The 16,239-nt window shown below is 36.6% G+C and overlaps 1 protein-coding gene across 4 annotated transcripts in view; it reads left to right on the top strand.

Annotated features, from left to right (window-relative positions):
- Positions 1 to 16,239, top strand: part of RAB3GAP2 (RAB3 GTPase activating non-catalytic protein subunit 2) — a 35,712-nt gene that overhangs the window by 11,338 nt on the left and 8,135 nt on the right. For 3 of the 4 annotated variants that reach the window (XM_015857175.2, XM_015857172.2, XM_015857173.1), the window contains exons 5-24: positions 318 to 365; positions 476 to 551; positions 688 to 789; positions 1,877 to 1,976; positions 3,082 to 3,180; positions 3,946 to 4,094; positions 4,585 to 4,664; positions 4,778 to 4,867; positions 5,611 to 5,750; positions 6,711 to 6,927; positions 7,221 to 7,364; positions 7,600 to 7,682; positions 8,158 to 8,222; positions 8,578 to 8,668; positions 10,361 to 10,488; positions 11,242 to 11,455; positions 12,774 to 12,871; positions 13,891 to 13,996; positions 15,092 to 15,252; positions 15,814 to 16,030. In XM_015857175.2, the coding sequence (XP_015712661.1) occupies positions 318 to 365; positions 476 to 551; positions 688 to 789; positions 1,877 to 1,976; positions 3,082 to 3,180; positions 3,946 to 4,094; positions 4,585 to 4,664; positions 4,778 to 4,867; positions 5,611 to 5,750; positions 6,711 to 6,927; positions 7,221 to 7,364; positions 7,600 to 7,682; positions 8,158 to 8,222; positions 8,578 to 8,668; positions 10,361 to 10,488; positions 11,242 to 11,455; positions 12,774 to 12,871; positions 13,891 to 13,996; positions 15,092 to 15,252; positions 15,814 to 16,030 (2,408 nt within the window). The remainder of the gene's footprint in view (positions 1 to 317; positions 366 to 475; positions 552 to 687; positions 790 to 1,876; positions 1,977 to 3,081; positions 3,181 to 3,945; positions 4,095 to 4,584; positions 4,665 to 4,777; positions 4,868 to 5,610; positions 5,751 to 6,710; positions 6,928 to 7,220; positions 7,365 to 7,599; positions 7,683 to 8,157; positions 8,223 to 8,577; positions 8,669 to 10,360; positions 10,489 to 11,241; positions 11,456 to 12,773; positions 12,872 to 13,890; positions 13,997 to 15,091; positions 15,253 to 15,813; positions 16,031 to 16,239) is intronic. The other variant, XM_032443782.1, reaches the window with a different exon arrangement.

Below are 16,239 nucleotides of genomic sequence, written 5' to 3' on the forward strand. Positions count from 1 at the left end.
TTTTTGTTTGTTTTAAGCAGTGAATCTTTACTGAGAGAACTGGCAGAGTGATCAGTCTTGATTGATGAAGGAGGACAATAACAAGGTGTAATAAGCACTCTTTGCAATCTGTTTAGGTACTTAAATGTAATTCAAAATTGCTTTAAAAAGGAAGGTTTTCTTTTTTTGCCTTTTCTAATTTGAGCTTGATTAATTATGTTCTGCATTTCTATATTGTTAATACATTACAAATGATGACTTAGGAAGATGTCATGTAGAAAAATCTTCTACAACTGGAGGATAAAATATGCTTAATAGTTTTATCTTTCTGTTTCTAGTGAATGTGTGAGTAGTGTTTTGTGTATCCCATTGGCAAGTCAGAAGAGGTAAGGATTGATATTCCTATGAATATGCATTTTCCTTACATTACACCATTGTACGTTTATGACTTAGAGCAGGATTTGTTTTTAACTTCTAATGTATCTTTATGAAACAGGAGCTCTACAGGTCGTCCTGACTGGACCTGCATTGTGGTTGGCTTCACCTCTGGCTATGTTCGTTTTTACACCGAGGTATGTTTCTGAGCATGGTGAGCCCACAAGAAAACCATTGTAATAAATTTATTTCTAAACAACATCTAATTTCACAGACAGTGTTTTTTGCCTTCCCTGACACTAATGGTCACACTTATTATTCTTTCTCTTTTAGAGTGGAGTACTGCTTCTTGCACAGCTTTTAAATGAAGATCCTGTCCTGCAGCTTAAGTGCAGAACCTATGAAATTCCCAGACATCCTGGTGTCACAGAACAGGTTTTGTCAGATTATTTCAAAAGCGAAGTGGCAGTGTTAAGGGGTATGGAAGGGAGTCTTCTCTGTGAATCCTCTACGTCCTTTACAAAGTTTTTTCATGGGTAGAAAATTCCTGACAAGAGGCTGGATTTCTTGTTCTAGAATTATTTTTGCTTGTATTGTTTGAGGAGGATTCAGCATTTCTTTTGTTATTAGTAGCATTGAGTTTGATCTGTAGGTTTGTTGTGGTTATCTCTGCGGCAGCATCGCAAAAGAAGGCTTCATTTATTTCCTATTTTTTTTTCATTTATGTTCACAAAATATAACATATTGATGATGAAAGAAGAAAACAAAACTTGAGAGGTGCCAGGAGCTATACATATGCATTCACAAGCATTTATATTCTTTCACAGAGAAGATAGCTAAAAATTAAAGCGATGTTTATGAGAGTGCTAAGAATCTGCATGTCATAATGAGTGTTTCCTACAGAGAAGGTTTTTGTAGAACTCGAGCTATTTAGTAGAACAGCCAGCTTTCTTTGCTTTTGGCTGAGTTGGCATGCTGTGTGTGGAAAACTAATGAGGTTAAAGACATCTCCGAGTTTGTTTTATGTTTGTGCAATGTTAGCATGATGTTTTGAGATCAGTTTTGAAATACAGAAACATTAAGGAATTTGAATCCTGAATTTATATGACCAAATTATTATTTTCATGCCTAAGTGGTAATGCAAGTGCTAATCCACTTACAGAATTTGGCTAATAAAGCATTGTTGTATTCTGGTTAGGCCTGATTTTCTGTGGTCTTAACAAGCTACTGTAAATGTTACATTTTCTCCCTAAGCCATAAAATGTATTAAGCAAGCATAAGAGTCATTGGAAGAAGATAAAATGTCAGGCCTAAATAACTGTTTATATATGGGACAGCATAACACTTAGTTCTTGTAGTTCAGCCTAAGGGGCTTGTTTTGTCTGGGGCTTGTTTGAAATTAACTCTTTGAGTGTAATACTTGCCTTCATGTAGTTAACAGCTTATTTTCTAGCTACTGTGTTATGACAGTTGCAATGATTCTTTTTCTTTTTAATCTGTCTTCTCTAATTTTCTTCTACAGAATGAAGAGCTGAGTATCCTGTATCCAGCAGCAATTGTGACAATTGATGGTTTCAGTCTCTTTCAGTCCCTACGTGCATGTCGCAACCAGGTAGCAAGAGGTATGGTTAAGAAGAAGTTTATATTTCTGTGTCTCTTTATTTTATGTATTGCGAAACACTATTTACATACACTTAGCAGATATCAAGTCAAGGTAAAATTTGAATCTTTCTTGCTTGTCCTTTAATATGGAGTTATCTCTTGTATTTATGGGAATTCCTTACACCACAGAAAATGTCCTCAGAGCACAAGTTGTCTGAGTGTCATTAACTGTTTTGAACATTCTCACCATAGTACTGTGTGCTGGTTGTGGCTGGGATAGAAATAAGTTTCTTCACAGTAGCTCGTATTATGGTGTTTTGGATTTGTTACCAGCACAGTGTTGATAATACATTGGTGTTTTAGCTGTTGCTGGGTATCAAGCATCAAGGCCTTATCTGTTTTTCATACTGCCCTGCTGGAGAGTAGGCTGTGGAGTATGAGAACCTGAGAGGAGAAACAACCTAGAGAGCTGACAATATCTTATACTATATGGCATTGTGCCCAGTAATAAAAGCTGGGGGAAAAAAGGGGGAAGGGAGGATGTTCAGAGTAGTGTTAGTCTTGTGAAATGCCTTTTTTTGTGTGACAAAGCCCTTCCTTTTTGGAAATGGCTGAATATCTGCCTGCTGGCAGGGAGCAGTGAATGAATTCCTTGTTGGACTCTGTTTATGCACGCAGCTTTTGCTTCACCTATTAACTGTCTTTATCCCAACTCATGCAGTTCCTTTCACCATCCCTTGTGAGGGAGATGAATCACAGTTGTGTGATGCTTAGCCATGTTAACACGCAACATCTTGTTAAAAGTAATTCTTTGGCTCATAAGTTGCCACGTAAATATGCCTAGACCACAGAAATAAATTGTAGTGGCCTTCTGTAATTCGTACAGAATAGTAAGCCATACTTAATTTGTGAACTCTGTAAATAGTAAGTATATTTGTGATGGACATTGTGAAATTCTGTTCAATTGATGAAACTAAAACACTTACAATTAAGGAAAATATTTCAAAATGTCGTTTTACCTCAGCAGCTATTCAAATGTATGTTAATTTAAAATGAATTTATTCTTCAGTTCCCATCAATTTCTTCCCGTTATTCTATCTGTGTGTGCTTATCAATTTTTGTCAGCTGCAGCATCTGGCAATGAGAATGTTCAGCCGCCACCTCTAGCCTATAAGAAGTGGGGTTTGCAGGACGTGGATACAATTGTTGACCATGCTAGTGTTGGTAAGCATTTGTGTGTTTTCATATTTTTGGTTTGAATGAAATTAAATGTTTTAGTGTTAAACTTGGAGTGAGAGCACTTACTAGTGGAACAATTTGGGTAGAAATAAGTGGGAGAAGACTGACGTAGTGAATAATCTCATGAACCATCACCAGAAGTGTATTGTACTTGTAGTTGCTTTGAGCATTCTATCAATTTGAGAAGAGAGAGAGGAAGCTCTAGCTGTCGTGTCTGTCATTTGATAAGAAACAACAAAGAGAGACTAGATAGATACAGTTCTGTTTCTGCCAGGTTAAAGCCTTATCTGGCAAGCAAACTGAGACTGATACTGGTATGCTTTAGCATATCAAGAAACTAGAACTTGGAATTGTACCTTTCCAAAAGAGACCAGCATACTTCTATACGCTTTTAGAGTCTCAAACGCCTTAGGAATTTGCAGATGCCTGGGAGACAGTAAATTTCATTACTTTTCCATCTTTTCTTAAAAACATAAAGTTGGAAGGGTGCTCAGTACACAAGTGAAGTGGATTTTATTAACCACATCTTTACTGCTATACCCTACGGTACTGATACTGTACTTCAGTATGCATCTCTACTGGTTCTGTAGTCATTAATGTTTGGGCAAAGTATGGAAGCTTCCCTTCTCATCCTGTTAGATTGTTCCCATTTTTCATCACTGCAATAAGTTTTTCTCAGTTGTTGTTGTTTTATGTTTTTTTTAAATGAAAACTAAAAGTATAAGACACTCACTTTTATGGTTCTTGTAGGCATTATGACACTATCTCCTTTTGATCAAATGAAGACTGCCTCGAATATAGGTGGATATAATGCAGCTATAAAAAACAGCCCACCTGCTATGTCTCAGTATGTTACTGTTGGATCCAATCCCTTCACTGGTTTCTTTTTTGCCCTGGAGGTATGTACTACAAAGCTGACTTGCTGAAAGTGCTTGAACGATTAATCCTTCTCATCTCTATATAGGTATTCTTATATTCATTTTATGCTGACGTTTCACCCTTTTCTCTATCTTCAGAAAATGGAGCCATTTTCAGATTTGTATGGCTTTGATTTCCTCACAAACACACCAGATAACTCTCCATAGTAAATCATACACAGAGTTTCTTTAACTTCTGTTGCAGACAAACATACTCAGCTACCAGTGACTTGCAGGAGGATTTTTGAAATGGTAAAGAGCTGTCAGAATGGCTTTGCTGGGGGCAGTGAATTAAAATTTTGCAGTGTTAAAACTATGCTTTCTGAGCTGAAAGTCCATAAGAGGCCTGAAAAACTATTCTGCAGTTGAGTTCAGTGTAAGAACTATTTCTTGGCATTCTGAACACTATTTCTTCATTTCAGGGTAGATCACGGCTGTTTCTTGACTACCTAAACACTTTTCTTCCTTCCAGGGTAGCTCACAGCCACTGTTGTCTCATGTTGCTTTAGCAGTTGCAAGTAAACTGACTTCAGCGTTATTTCATGCTGCCAGGTAATAAAATAAAAGATTATATTCAGTTATGTGTTTTAGTAGCTATTTAATAATTTAAGATTTTTTTAACAAACTGTTAGTATAATTCTCCTAATGCTTTTTTCTATTGCAAGTGGCTGGCTTGGTTGGAAGAGCAAACATGAGGAAGAGCCTGTCCAAAAACAGAAACCAAAAGTTGAACCTGCAACCCCACTGGCAGTGAGGCAAGTTTAATATGCTGTCTCAATTGTTGTTGTGCTGTTGTGTTCCTTATTATTTAAATGGTTCTGAAAGGTGCATAACTGATGAACCTGTGTGTTTTTCCTGATGTTAAACAAATATAGTTGTCACTTGTTTTAGGCTTTGTTTCTTTTCAGTTTGCCATTCTGTGCAGATTACTCATCTTTTTCAACTAGAAGAATGCATACGCATTGTTGATGTAAAAGAACAGCTTGCATAGTTCAGTGTATATACTTTAATATCACCTGGAATTTATCACTGAAGTACTTCAAAGAAACTGTGTGAGGTGCTTACTACTGGTGATAACTTAAAACATATCAGAAAAAATTAGGGGGTTCGCTGATTCCCTGTAGGATGATGAGAGAGGAGAATGGGAGAAATAGGTTGTAACTTAAGGCTTTGGTTGATTTTTCTTGTGTGTTTTTTCTTGAAGTATGGTCAAGGCTATCTGGAATTAAAAGGTCTTATCTTATTCTGAGATCCTTGTCTGACAGTGCTTCACAAGGCAGTTGCTTATCCTAATTCCTGAATTTTGGTTTTCAGTAGGGTATTAACAAGACCTTCAAGATAGTTCTGCTTCTCTCAGTAGACAGCACAAAAACTTGATCATTGTTTGTTCATAATTTTACCCCAGTCTTTTTGGTACCTTAATGAAAAGCTAATCTATTATCGTTTAATATTTCTGAAGAAAGAAAAATGAATCCAGTGATTTTTGTTTGATTTCTAGGTTTGGAATTCCAGATTCCCGTCGTCATGGTGAAAAAATATGTCTTTCTCCATGTAACACTTTGGCGGCAGTGACAGATGACTTTGGAAGAGTTATTTTACTGGATGTTACAAGAGGACTTGCAATTCGCATGTGGAAAGGTATGATATTGTATGTTAATATAGCAAATAATGTTTCAAAATAGTGTGGCTTCTTATTTTCAGACTTGAAATTCCAAGTGTTTTGAGGTGATCTAAATTGCTCTTCATGTTTGAAGCTTGTTTCTCATTATTTCTCATTATTTCTCGTTATTACTGAGAGCTTTATATTATCTAAGTTGTAGTGCCAGAGTATCAAGTTTTTCTGGTTCTCAGACATGCACTTGCCAGCCTTTCCCTCCTGTGGCTTTGAGTGGAGCTGTTGAGATGTGAAATAGTTCTGTTTTTTAAGCAAATAACTCCCTATAAATTAAATATTTTGGACTGTATGTTTTCTTGTTAATAGAGTTCTGAATACTTTGCAACCCTCCTGTTATAATGTATCTTGTTATAGCCTTGTTTTATACATTCAAATTTTATTATCATTTAGAATTGTCATTCATACTTGGAAAAACAATTACATCATTTAGTGATGCAGAGATGTTCCTAAGTCCTTTTTTTTCCCCAGGGAAGTTTGTGATAGGGTAAAGAACTTGCATTACTCAGAGAGTAAATGGGCATTTTTATTGGTTTACTAAAAATTACATTTTAATAATTAAAACATATGAATGAAAGTTACGTTTTACTTTAATATGCTATGCAAGTTTTCTTCCCCGAATCTTCTTTTTTTTGTTGTTTTGAAATTTAAGAAATATGGACACTTGCTTCTCAGAAGAAAGATATGGAGTATTTCCATTGCTGTAATGCTGGAAAGTACAGACCTGATGGGTTTTATTTTCTTATGACTTCTCCTAGAAGAACTTGTTCCTTCTGAAAGCATTGCAGCAGAGAGGTGTCCTGATGGATTCTAAATGTATAGCCTAGTTTTTAACAAGAGTCTGGCTACTGGCCGGAGATGCACAGTTTAAATCCTAATCATGTCTAAATTTCTGTGCTCTAAATAATCTATATTTTATTATAAAGGATACCGTGATGCAGAAGTTGGTTGGATACAGACTGTGGAGGACCTTCATGAGAGGGAAACAGAGAAAATTGATTATTCTCCATTTGGAAATGCACAGTGTCCAAGCAGAGTGGCTCAGTTCCTTGTGATCTATGCTCCAAGGAGAGGAATTCTGGAAGTCTGGAGCACACAGCAAGGGCCTCGTGTTGGGGCCTTCAATGTGGGGAAGCATTGTAGGTAAGAAATTTTAGCATATGGGCACGCTTTCTGTGTTTTTGCAGGATATACCAGTGGCAAAAGTGGAAAGCACTGGCAGGCTCTTTATGTGTTACTTGCAGTGTTTATACTGAACATAACTTATTATCTAGAATGGGGTTTTGTCATGCTTTATCACTATATAGTTTCTTTATTTAACAGATGTGAGGCTCTAGGTTAATTGGACAAAAACCTTTTTAAAAATGTTTGAACATTGAAGGATGCTGATTCTATTCTTTCCTATAAATGCCATGTTTTTTTTTCATTGTTTTCAGACTGTTGTATCCTGGTTATAAAATAATGGGTTTAAACAACATTACCAGTCAGGGATGGCAGCCCCAGACTTACCAGATATGTCTTGTTGATCCAGTTTCTGGAAGTGTTAAAACTGTCCATGTACCTTTTCATTTTGCATTGAGGTAAGGACTGTATTTGCTCTGTGTAACTAAATTTCAGTGCTGTTTTTAGAAATGATTCTGTTTATGGAGAGCAATTCTTGTTCTCCTTCTCAGACTGAGTGATTCTCTGGTAATAGCTTTATTGATTTGTATGTATAACGTAGTTAATGCGGTGTTACCTTTAAGTAGCTTACATATAATTCAAGTAGGAAACTTCAATTTTATTAATACATACAATGAAATTGTTTCTCTTCAGTGATAAAAAGAGTGAGCGAGCGAAAGATATGCATCTAGTGAAGAAGTTAAATGCTTTGCTAAAAGCTAAAACTTCAGATCTAGGTATGTCCTCTTAAATAATCTTTTCAAGCTGTGTGCTATGAGATGGTTCTACTGTTTGAGGTCCTATAAGTGTAGAAAACAGACATTTTGATAACTGTGTGCTGTAAATTATGATCCTGAGATGGCTTGTATTTTTTTATACAAGGATCCAGTGTGAGCGTTATCTGCCCTTTAAATCTTGATTAAACTCTACTTTGAGTGCTTGCTTTTAACATGAGTTAATCACGTTAATGTGAATCAGTGTTTCAATCTATGTAACCTCCTTCCTTTAAAAAATACTTTTTCCTTACGAAAGATAGATTTCTGATAAGAGATGCCTCTGAACTGTTTCATTTTCACCAAGCTTATTTTTGGTAGCATCTTAACACTATCTTAAATTCTATAGTGAACCAATGTGCACTGCAGCTGCAATGCAGGTTGACTTGCTTTTTTCACAGTCTTCTTGAATTAACGTAATAATTTTCCTTGTTCACAGACTTGATTGAAGCTGAAGCAAAGGAATTAATACTTGATATTAAATACCCCGCTACAAAGAAACAGGTGAATATTTAATGTCAGCATTCTTCAACATTAAAGAAGCAGTGTTATTAGTTTTGATAAATCTTTCTTAAACATTTTAAAGTATTTTAGTTGTTCCTAGAGTTACTTGAAGTGAATAACAGAGCTATTACTTTGACTTGTGACTTTCTGAAGGCATCTTCCCACAGTAAAAGCTGAAATAATAAAAACAGAGCAGGCCAGCAGACCTTGCTTTAGGTCCAAACTATGCCACGAGTATACGTGGAGACAAAGAATTGCAAAGCATTGTCAAAGTTGTACTGTTGTTGGCTTACCTTATATGTCTTAACAGCAAAGTGAAGTAAATGTTTAATTCTGTTGAATGTCTGCTTAACAGGCTCTGGAAAGTATATTGACAAGTGAACGCGTGCCACTTTCATCTCTCACAAACATCACTCAGACATTAATGGATAATTTAGAAAAACAGGGTAGGTGGATATTTATTTTGCAAATACAGTGAGGCATTTGCACCATGTCTGCAGTCCTGTAAGACAATTTTAGGGCTCCTCTGTTCTGCGGGGAGACAAACTTGATCTGCCTGGGTTGGGTGCTACGTATCACAGAATGTTGCTTCTGCACATTTATTTTTTTGCACAGACAGCCGATAGCTTGCTAACAAGTGAGCTTTGCTACACTTGCCATGTACCTAACAACTTGTGATTATATTTAAAAATAAAAATGGAGTGACTGGGATGAGTGCTTGCATCCAGAAAAAAATTCCTTCAAAAAGAAAGCTTTGCAGACTTTGCATAGAAAGTTTTAGCTTTTCTCTCTTCACTAGCAATGAAAGCAGTGAAGATATGGTATTTTGGATCTGTGGGTTTTAATGTACTGGTGGCACAAGATCCTTATCACTGAGGATCTGAGCTCTGGCCAGATGCCTAGTATCTTCTCTTGGTAAACTTCACTGATGTTTTATTTCATGTTTTGCTGGAGATCTCTCCAGAGTCTTAGGGTTTGTCATTTTCCATTTAACACAATTGAAACAAAACCCACCACCACAAGAAAAAACAGTTGCTGAAAGTCTGTGAAGTTTTCTCTTTGAAATGATACACTTGGGTCTTTCCAAGTTGTGAGCCTCTTCCTTGTGCTTGAGGTAACTCTCATTGAGAAGCAAAACTGAGTGAGTTTGAAGTGAGGAATAAAATTGAGAAGCGTGTGCCTGCCACTTCTTTTGCATGTGTTGATACTTCTTAGCAGTAGAAGCTTGTGCTTTTCTCTGTTTTTATTTTCCCTGGATTCGGTTTAGCTTGTTAGGTGGAGATGAGTCAAAAAATCCCCGCCACTGCTGTATGGAAATTTAGAATAAACCATTTGTTGATTAGAATGGTTATGTGCCTTGTGTGGCAATATTACCTCAGTGTGGCAATAGTGTTTAAGCCTCCTGGGAAGAAAATCATGTTTAGACCTTCTTCCAAATGAAGGTGATATTGTCAGTGAGACCTCTTGTACAGAACCATCTTATTAGCATCTGTGTTAATTTTTTTCTTTTTCAACAGGTAAGTTTTTATTCCATGCTGTGTTGATGTTAGCTGCGAGTATTCTGATCGCTTTATTGACATTCAATTGTAGAAACAATTCGATTTCTTAGATTTCTGTGACTTAAAAAGATGGAAGAAATAAAAAGGCTGTGTCTTAGAGAGATTAAAATGGTTTATTATCTTTGAATATTAAACTGTCTTCTGGTGTAAGGGATGTGCTATGTTATAATATTGGCAGGACAAATGAAATATTACAGTTCAGTACCCAGGTTTTGTTAAAAAAAGAGAATTTGAGACTTAGCATCTTTCATTTTTAGGCAGTTGGTGGTTTGTCTTCAAATCAGGGAAAGGCAATTTTGTTTGCTCAGTTCTGCTTTATCAACTTCTCCTTCATTTTAAAAATGAGCCTGATAAGAACGAGCTCTTTCTCTTTAATACTTACCATAAAAATAACTCTTGTTTTATTCTGCCATGAGCTAAACGTAATCATTGCAAGCAGCAGTGCATAAAAAAAATCAGGGTGAGATATAAGCCCTCCAGTGTAATTCCCAAAAGCAGGAGTTCAGTGCAGTTGCAAAGTGTATGGCAGTACTCCAGGCCACATATTCAAATTAAAATGCAGATCTTTTTCTTCCCCAGAGCTCGAGTGTGTGGATGAAGGTTTACTGCAGTTCTGTGCAAACAAGCTGAAGCTGTTACATCTTTATGAAACAGTGAGCAAGTTGAATTCCCAAAGCATACAGGAAGACACTCTGCCCTCAGATAACGTGAGTAAATTCAACGTTCAGTTATTGTGTAGAATTGAGAGATAAGCATAAAAATATGTTTTTATGGTTTTTGAAAATAAGTAGATAAATGAATTATCTACTTACATAGACTAAAGTTTTTAATTGTTTATACATATCTTCTGTTTTTTTTATTTGCTGTACAAATTCTTAGTAAGTAATATACCTAACAGTCTTTGGCAGTCAAAAATAGTTGAAAGAGAAGTGAAAGTAATATCGGGATCCCCTGATTTCAGTTCTTTATGCAGAGTACGTAGGGTATTATTAACTTTAGTTTTGCAGAGGTATTTTAGAACCAATGGAAGTCACAAGTCCTGCTACTTGTATATGCGAGTTCCTAGACGTTTGAGTACAATTCTGTGGTTGGCATCATAATTTGGCTTATTTTTGTTATCTTTTAAAATAAAGCTTGTATGTTCCTAGGAAATACATAGAGAGGTTGAAAGTCACCCATCTGCGAACGTTTCTGTATATCATTATCAAGATCCAAATACAGTTGCCTCTTGATTTAGCTTGAATGTGAAGTTAGCTGAGGTCTTTTAGCCAATATCAGTCCCTGAATTTTTGATTATTTAATAATTTTAACCTTTTAAGGCATTTTTAATGTCAGAAATGTTTTGACTCCTCTGATTTGCTGTTGTTTGGTTGTTTTTTTTCTTAAGTTTGTAACATGCTTTTGTGAAACATTGTGTTAGTCTTGTGATACGGGATTGTTTTGGGTTTTTTGCTTTTAAGGACTTGGCTAAACTGCTTCGGCTGGAAGAAAAAGATTTTCACAGGCTCCAAGCATTGCTGGAAAACTACAAGAAAGAAAATGCCCAGAATGTTACTCAGTTTGCTGATGAGAAGGATGATGTATTGCCTGTGAAAATGTTCTTGGAGTATTTAGAGTGTGAAAACGATGCAATTAATGTAAAAAATATGGAAGATGATGAATGTGTGACTTTAGGTAAGAGCTACTGAACTGTTTGGCAGAATACACTTAAGACTAATTATATCCTAAGAATGCTATAAATAGTTATTTTAGCCTTAACCTGGTGGCCTGTAACAAGCTGGCCTTCCTTAATGTTTCTTACAGTAAGAGCTCCAGACTCTTACCTTTAAGCATGGAACAAGTCTTTCTGTTAATGCACTTTAACTACATATGTGGATATGTTTGTCCTAAAACAGCATTATCACTCTATAAATTGCACTAAGTTGGGCTCTGGTACTTTATAAAGTATTTCATTTCTTTGACGGTCACTGCACCTCAAAAGTTCAGTTAATGATGGGTGCTGGCCAGAAGCACTACAGAACCATTAGTTTTAGGGAACAGGAACCCCTTCCTTGGTGGAACTGGGGTGGGGTTTTGATAATGTTGATCTGAAATTTTGATGATGCAGGTCCTGAACCTGCAGGGCTGTATGTTGGGGTGTGGGTTGGGGTTGCTGTATGAGGGGCTCTTGCTAATTAACTATCTCAGAGGCACTGTCTTTCTACATCTTTTTGATACTATGACTCCCCAAAATAATGGCTTGGCTTGGAAGGGACCTCAAGGGTCATAAAGTTCTAACACCCCTGCCGGAATTCTTGGTGCAAGCATGGAATTCTGTGCACAGGCATTACATGCTGTTTGCTTAGCAGTCCCCTGCTTCTTTTGGCCTTAGTTGTTGGACTTTGAGGGAAACTGGAAATAAAAGGCAGAAGAGCTTGGCTTTCGTCTGTGTGATGATAAAGACTGTTGTTAAGTGATTTTAAACCTACTTAAGTGAATTTGCATTTTCTCTACCATTACGGTATGCTTGGGTTTAAGAATGGGGATAGAAGTGCTTCTTTTCCTCACCCCTTTGAATGAAGCTGCAAGTAAAACAAAAATAATTGAAATATAAATGTTGTGCTGAGGAATTTTTTTAATTGGTTGAAATATCTCTAGTTTTCCGTACTAGATGCAGCATGCTGCCATTCAGTTATGGGCTACTTAGCAGATAAACTTGTCCACCACTTCAAGCCATTCTTTGAATTGAACTAATTCAATAAACATAATCCAGGCAGCTTAATAACCTTTGTTTTATTATAAATCCATTTTTCTATGCTATAGTGGTAGGAATGTTTATGTCCTTTGTAATGAACCACCTTCTCCACTAAGTGTCAGAGTATCCTGCTTAATGCTTAGTAGTCTTCTGTATTCAGTCAGTGGGACCTGGTCAGCAAATAGTATTTCCTATAATGCTAAGGAAGAGGTGATGTCTCTAGATATCGTTCATTGTGTTGATGGCATTTTACTTCAGGCAGCTTTTTCTTCTGGAAGTGTTTGTGTGGAGAGAGTTCTGCAGAGGAGATATGTCGTGCGTTGGAGTCAGCAGGTTTTAGCCCTCAGATTTTGTTGGTAAGGTATTTATTACACACTTTAAAACTTTCTGGTTAAATGCTGAAATGGGGGGAAAAGAAGATAAAAAAGGAGTGTTTTATTTTTGGACTGTCTTTTCCATGTCCTCATACACAGCTTTTAAGTGCTGAGCTTAAATCTAAGCAACTTAAAAGATGTGAAAGGAGAAAAAAATATAGTAGAAAATGTGAGAATGTCTGAATGGCTCCAGATATTCTTTTAGAATTTTGCATGAGATTTATTTTACAAGGAGAAGCAAAAATAAAGTAGTTAATTGCAGTTACAGAGACGCTGTTTACAAATTCCTTGTTGAAAGCAATGAAATTTAAAAAGGAAAAGAAATCAAAGTAAATCTGTCAGAATCACTTGTGGTGTTGAGACAGTCATCTTTCTTTCATTTGCATGCAGTATTATTTGTTTGCTGCTTTTCTTTCTAATGCTTTCCAATGACTGAAATACATATTTAAATATTAGCTATCTTGTTATGATTTTCAGCTGTAATATTAACTGGGAATTTATTCTTTTTTTACCAAGTTAAGAATGCTCATACACTTGTGTGATCTGTCTGTGCCTTCAGAAGACTATTTGCCAGTGCATCAAATTGAAATATACTGATTGTATTCATAGAATCATAGAATGGCCTGGGTTGAAAAGAATCACAATGATAACCTTGTTTCTACCCCCTGCCATATGCAGGGTCGCCAGCCACCAGACCAGGCTGCCCAGAGTCACATCCAGCCTGGCCTTGAATTGCCTCCCAGATGGGGCATCCACAGCCTCCTTGGGCAACCTGTTCCAGTGTTCCACCACCCTCTGTGTGGAAAAACTTCCTCTTAATATCTAACCTAAACCTCTACTGTAATTGTATTGTTTCCCTTAATGTCTGCAAGATTCTGTCTTGCTCAGTACATTTTTTACTTCCTGTACACAGAACTTGCACAAGGAATTGTTTGCATTAGATATACTGCGTTACCAAAAAGCTTCAATCTGTTGTTTGAATTTTGTGTTTCTTTTTCTAGTCACTCCTTCTGAATTTATGGCTTTCCAAAGAAAAAGATATTCTTGAGAAACCAGACTCTACCAGTTGCCTTCACACTATGCTGACCCTTCTGAGCAAAATGAAAGGTGAAATGTGCATTAGGAACATTTAAACACAATTAATGCCAATTATTGTTGGTAATTTGAGTCTATATTATTTTGAGGTTTTCCTCCTCTTCAAAAAAAAAAAAAAAAAAAAAAAAAAAAAAAAAAAAAGAAAAAAAGGAAAAATAAAAAAAAAAAAAAAAAAGTAACAGGATTCAGTGTTTCATAATGATGATTTCTTTGGCATCTACCTCAAAAATATAGTTGAAGTCTGAGGACTGTTGCAGTTAAAGACATGCTTCATGCCTTGCAGTTTCACTCAGCTCTAAGTGGATGCAGCTAATATTAGGCATCAGAAGGTGGCTCTTCTGATACCTTCCCTCTGTTTCTGAGGTGCATGGATATGCCCCTCTCTCTTGTGCTGCTGGGTGCTCAGAAATCCTTTGAGTTGCATTAACTTGTGTTGAGACCGATGCTGTTGTTATTCTAGCTGTGTTTGTTCATTGAATATCTCTGTAGTTTGAGGGGTGATCTGTAAGGTCAGCTTTCCATTATTTTGGGTAAGTTGTATAATAAACAATCACTGATTCTCTTAGCTCATTGAGAGCTTCTATGGGTATGTTTGTGTCAGGTTCCTTTATGTCCAGTTCACCACAGGGTGTAATTATCAGCTTGCAACTGGTAGCATGAATATGTTATTGCTGTTGTCTGGACAATTTAATTCTGCTGCACGTGGAGAGAGACAGGTTGAGCGTACTGAATGTGTGGGACATCTTAAAATCACATGGAAGCTAGTTGTATTGTGAAGAGTTGTATTATAATATTCCTTAAGTCTAGTAGGTGCAGCAGGATTTGTTGCCTAGTGATTTAATCTGTTGCCTGCTTTCTATGAGTTAAACTTGGAGGAGTAATCCACATTCTTCCCCTAATTTTTAATAGAGTTGTAATCTAAAAATATTACGTATCATAAGAAAAAAAAAAAAAAGTAAAAAAAAAAAAGGTAACTTAGAGTAATTGGAAATGGCTCCTAATGCATGGTGTATCAATAAGTGCTGTTTTCAGGGTTGGTTACTGCTTTTACTAGTTCTAACACCTCATGACCCAAGCTGAGTTTTCTTGCTCTCCTTTTCTCCACAGTTGCCATCGATGAGTCCTGGGACACTCAGTCAGTTTCCCCCTGGTGGCAGCAAATGCGAACAGCTTGTATTCAGTCTGAAAGAAACGCAGCTGCCTTACTGTCTGCTTATGTTGGACATTCAGTTACCGCACAGATAATTGACAGTGTGACAGAGAAAAAGGTCAGTCATTGTGTTCTTCTCCCCTCAGCTGTATTCACTGTGTCTGTTTTAGGCAAACTGCTGTCCTTGTCATAGAGTAACACCTCTAATGTTCTGTTGCCATTCTAACATGGATACAGGCATATCATCCTGCAAGCCTGAAAGTCAGTATTTATATCTGAATAATAACGTGTTGAGGTAAATGAGTGATTTATCAGAAGCGTTTGCTATATGTACTATGTGGGAATTATACTGTGAATTTTTCCCTTGCTGTCAAATAATACTGACAAATCCTGTGCTGTTTTCAGACAAATGGAAGAATTATTTTCATTAAGTAGCACTAAATGTCTGAGTTTTACTGCTCGTCTTGAAAGACTAGATGAGGTTTAGGTGGTGTTTAAACTTGTAAATGGGTTGCTTTATAGGTCGTATCTAGACTGCTGGGAACTGTTGTAGTAATTCTCTCCCTTCATCTTAACTAATCCAATTCTGTATATTGAAATTTCCAGTGTTGCCCAAATAGGAACACTGGTACGTTGTAATGTATTATGCTTTACCCATCCACTTAATATGTTGTGTTAGTTTTCCCAAATAGCTGTAGGTTCAGACACAGAATCCTGGGAAGCACTTTCCCTTGATGCTGAATATTGGAAGCTTCTGCTGAAACAGTTAGAGGACTGTCTGATCCTTCAGACACTGCTGCACAGCAAAGTGAGCAAGAAGACAATAAAAGTTTCATCTCTACAGAGTGAGCCTTTGGGCAGGCTTTCTGTTAAGAAATTGCTGGAAGGTGGAAAAGGTAAGTTTTTCTCATGGAAGCATGGTTGATTGTCTTTGTTATGCAGTTCTGAGCCTTCCATATCTACTTTATGAAATAGGCTGCACTGGAAATTATTCTGCTGTTAACTTTTCTTAGCTTAAAAACAAAGCAAACCATGTATCAAAATGATAAAAGGTATTACTGTAAAGACTGGATTGTAAACTTCAAGTCAGTTGGTTAATGCGTTT

The sequence above is a fragment of the Coturnix japonica genome, chromosome 3 (assembly GCF_001577835.2).
Source record: "Coturnix japonica isolate 7356 chromosome 3, Coturnix japonica 2.1, whole genome shotgun sequence".
In the NCBI taxonomy this organism is placed as follows: domain Eukaryota; kingdom Metazoa; phylum Chordata; class Aves; order Galliformes; family Phasianidae; genus Coturnix; species Coturnix japonica.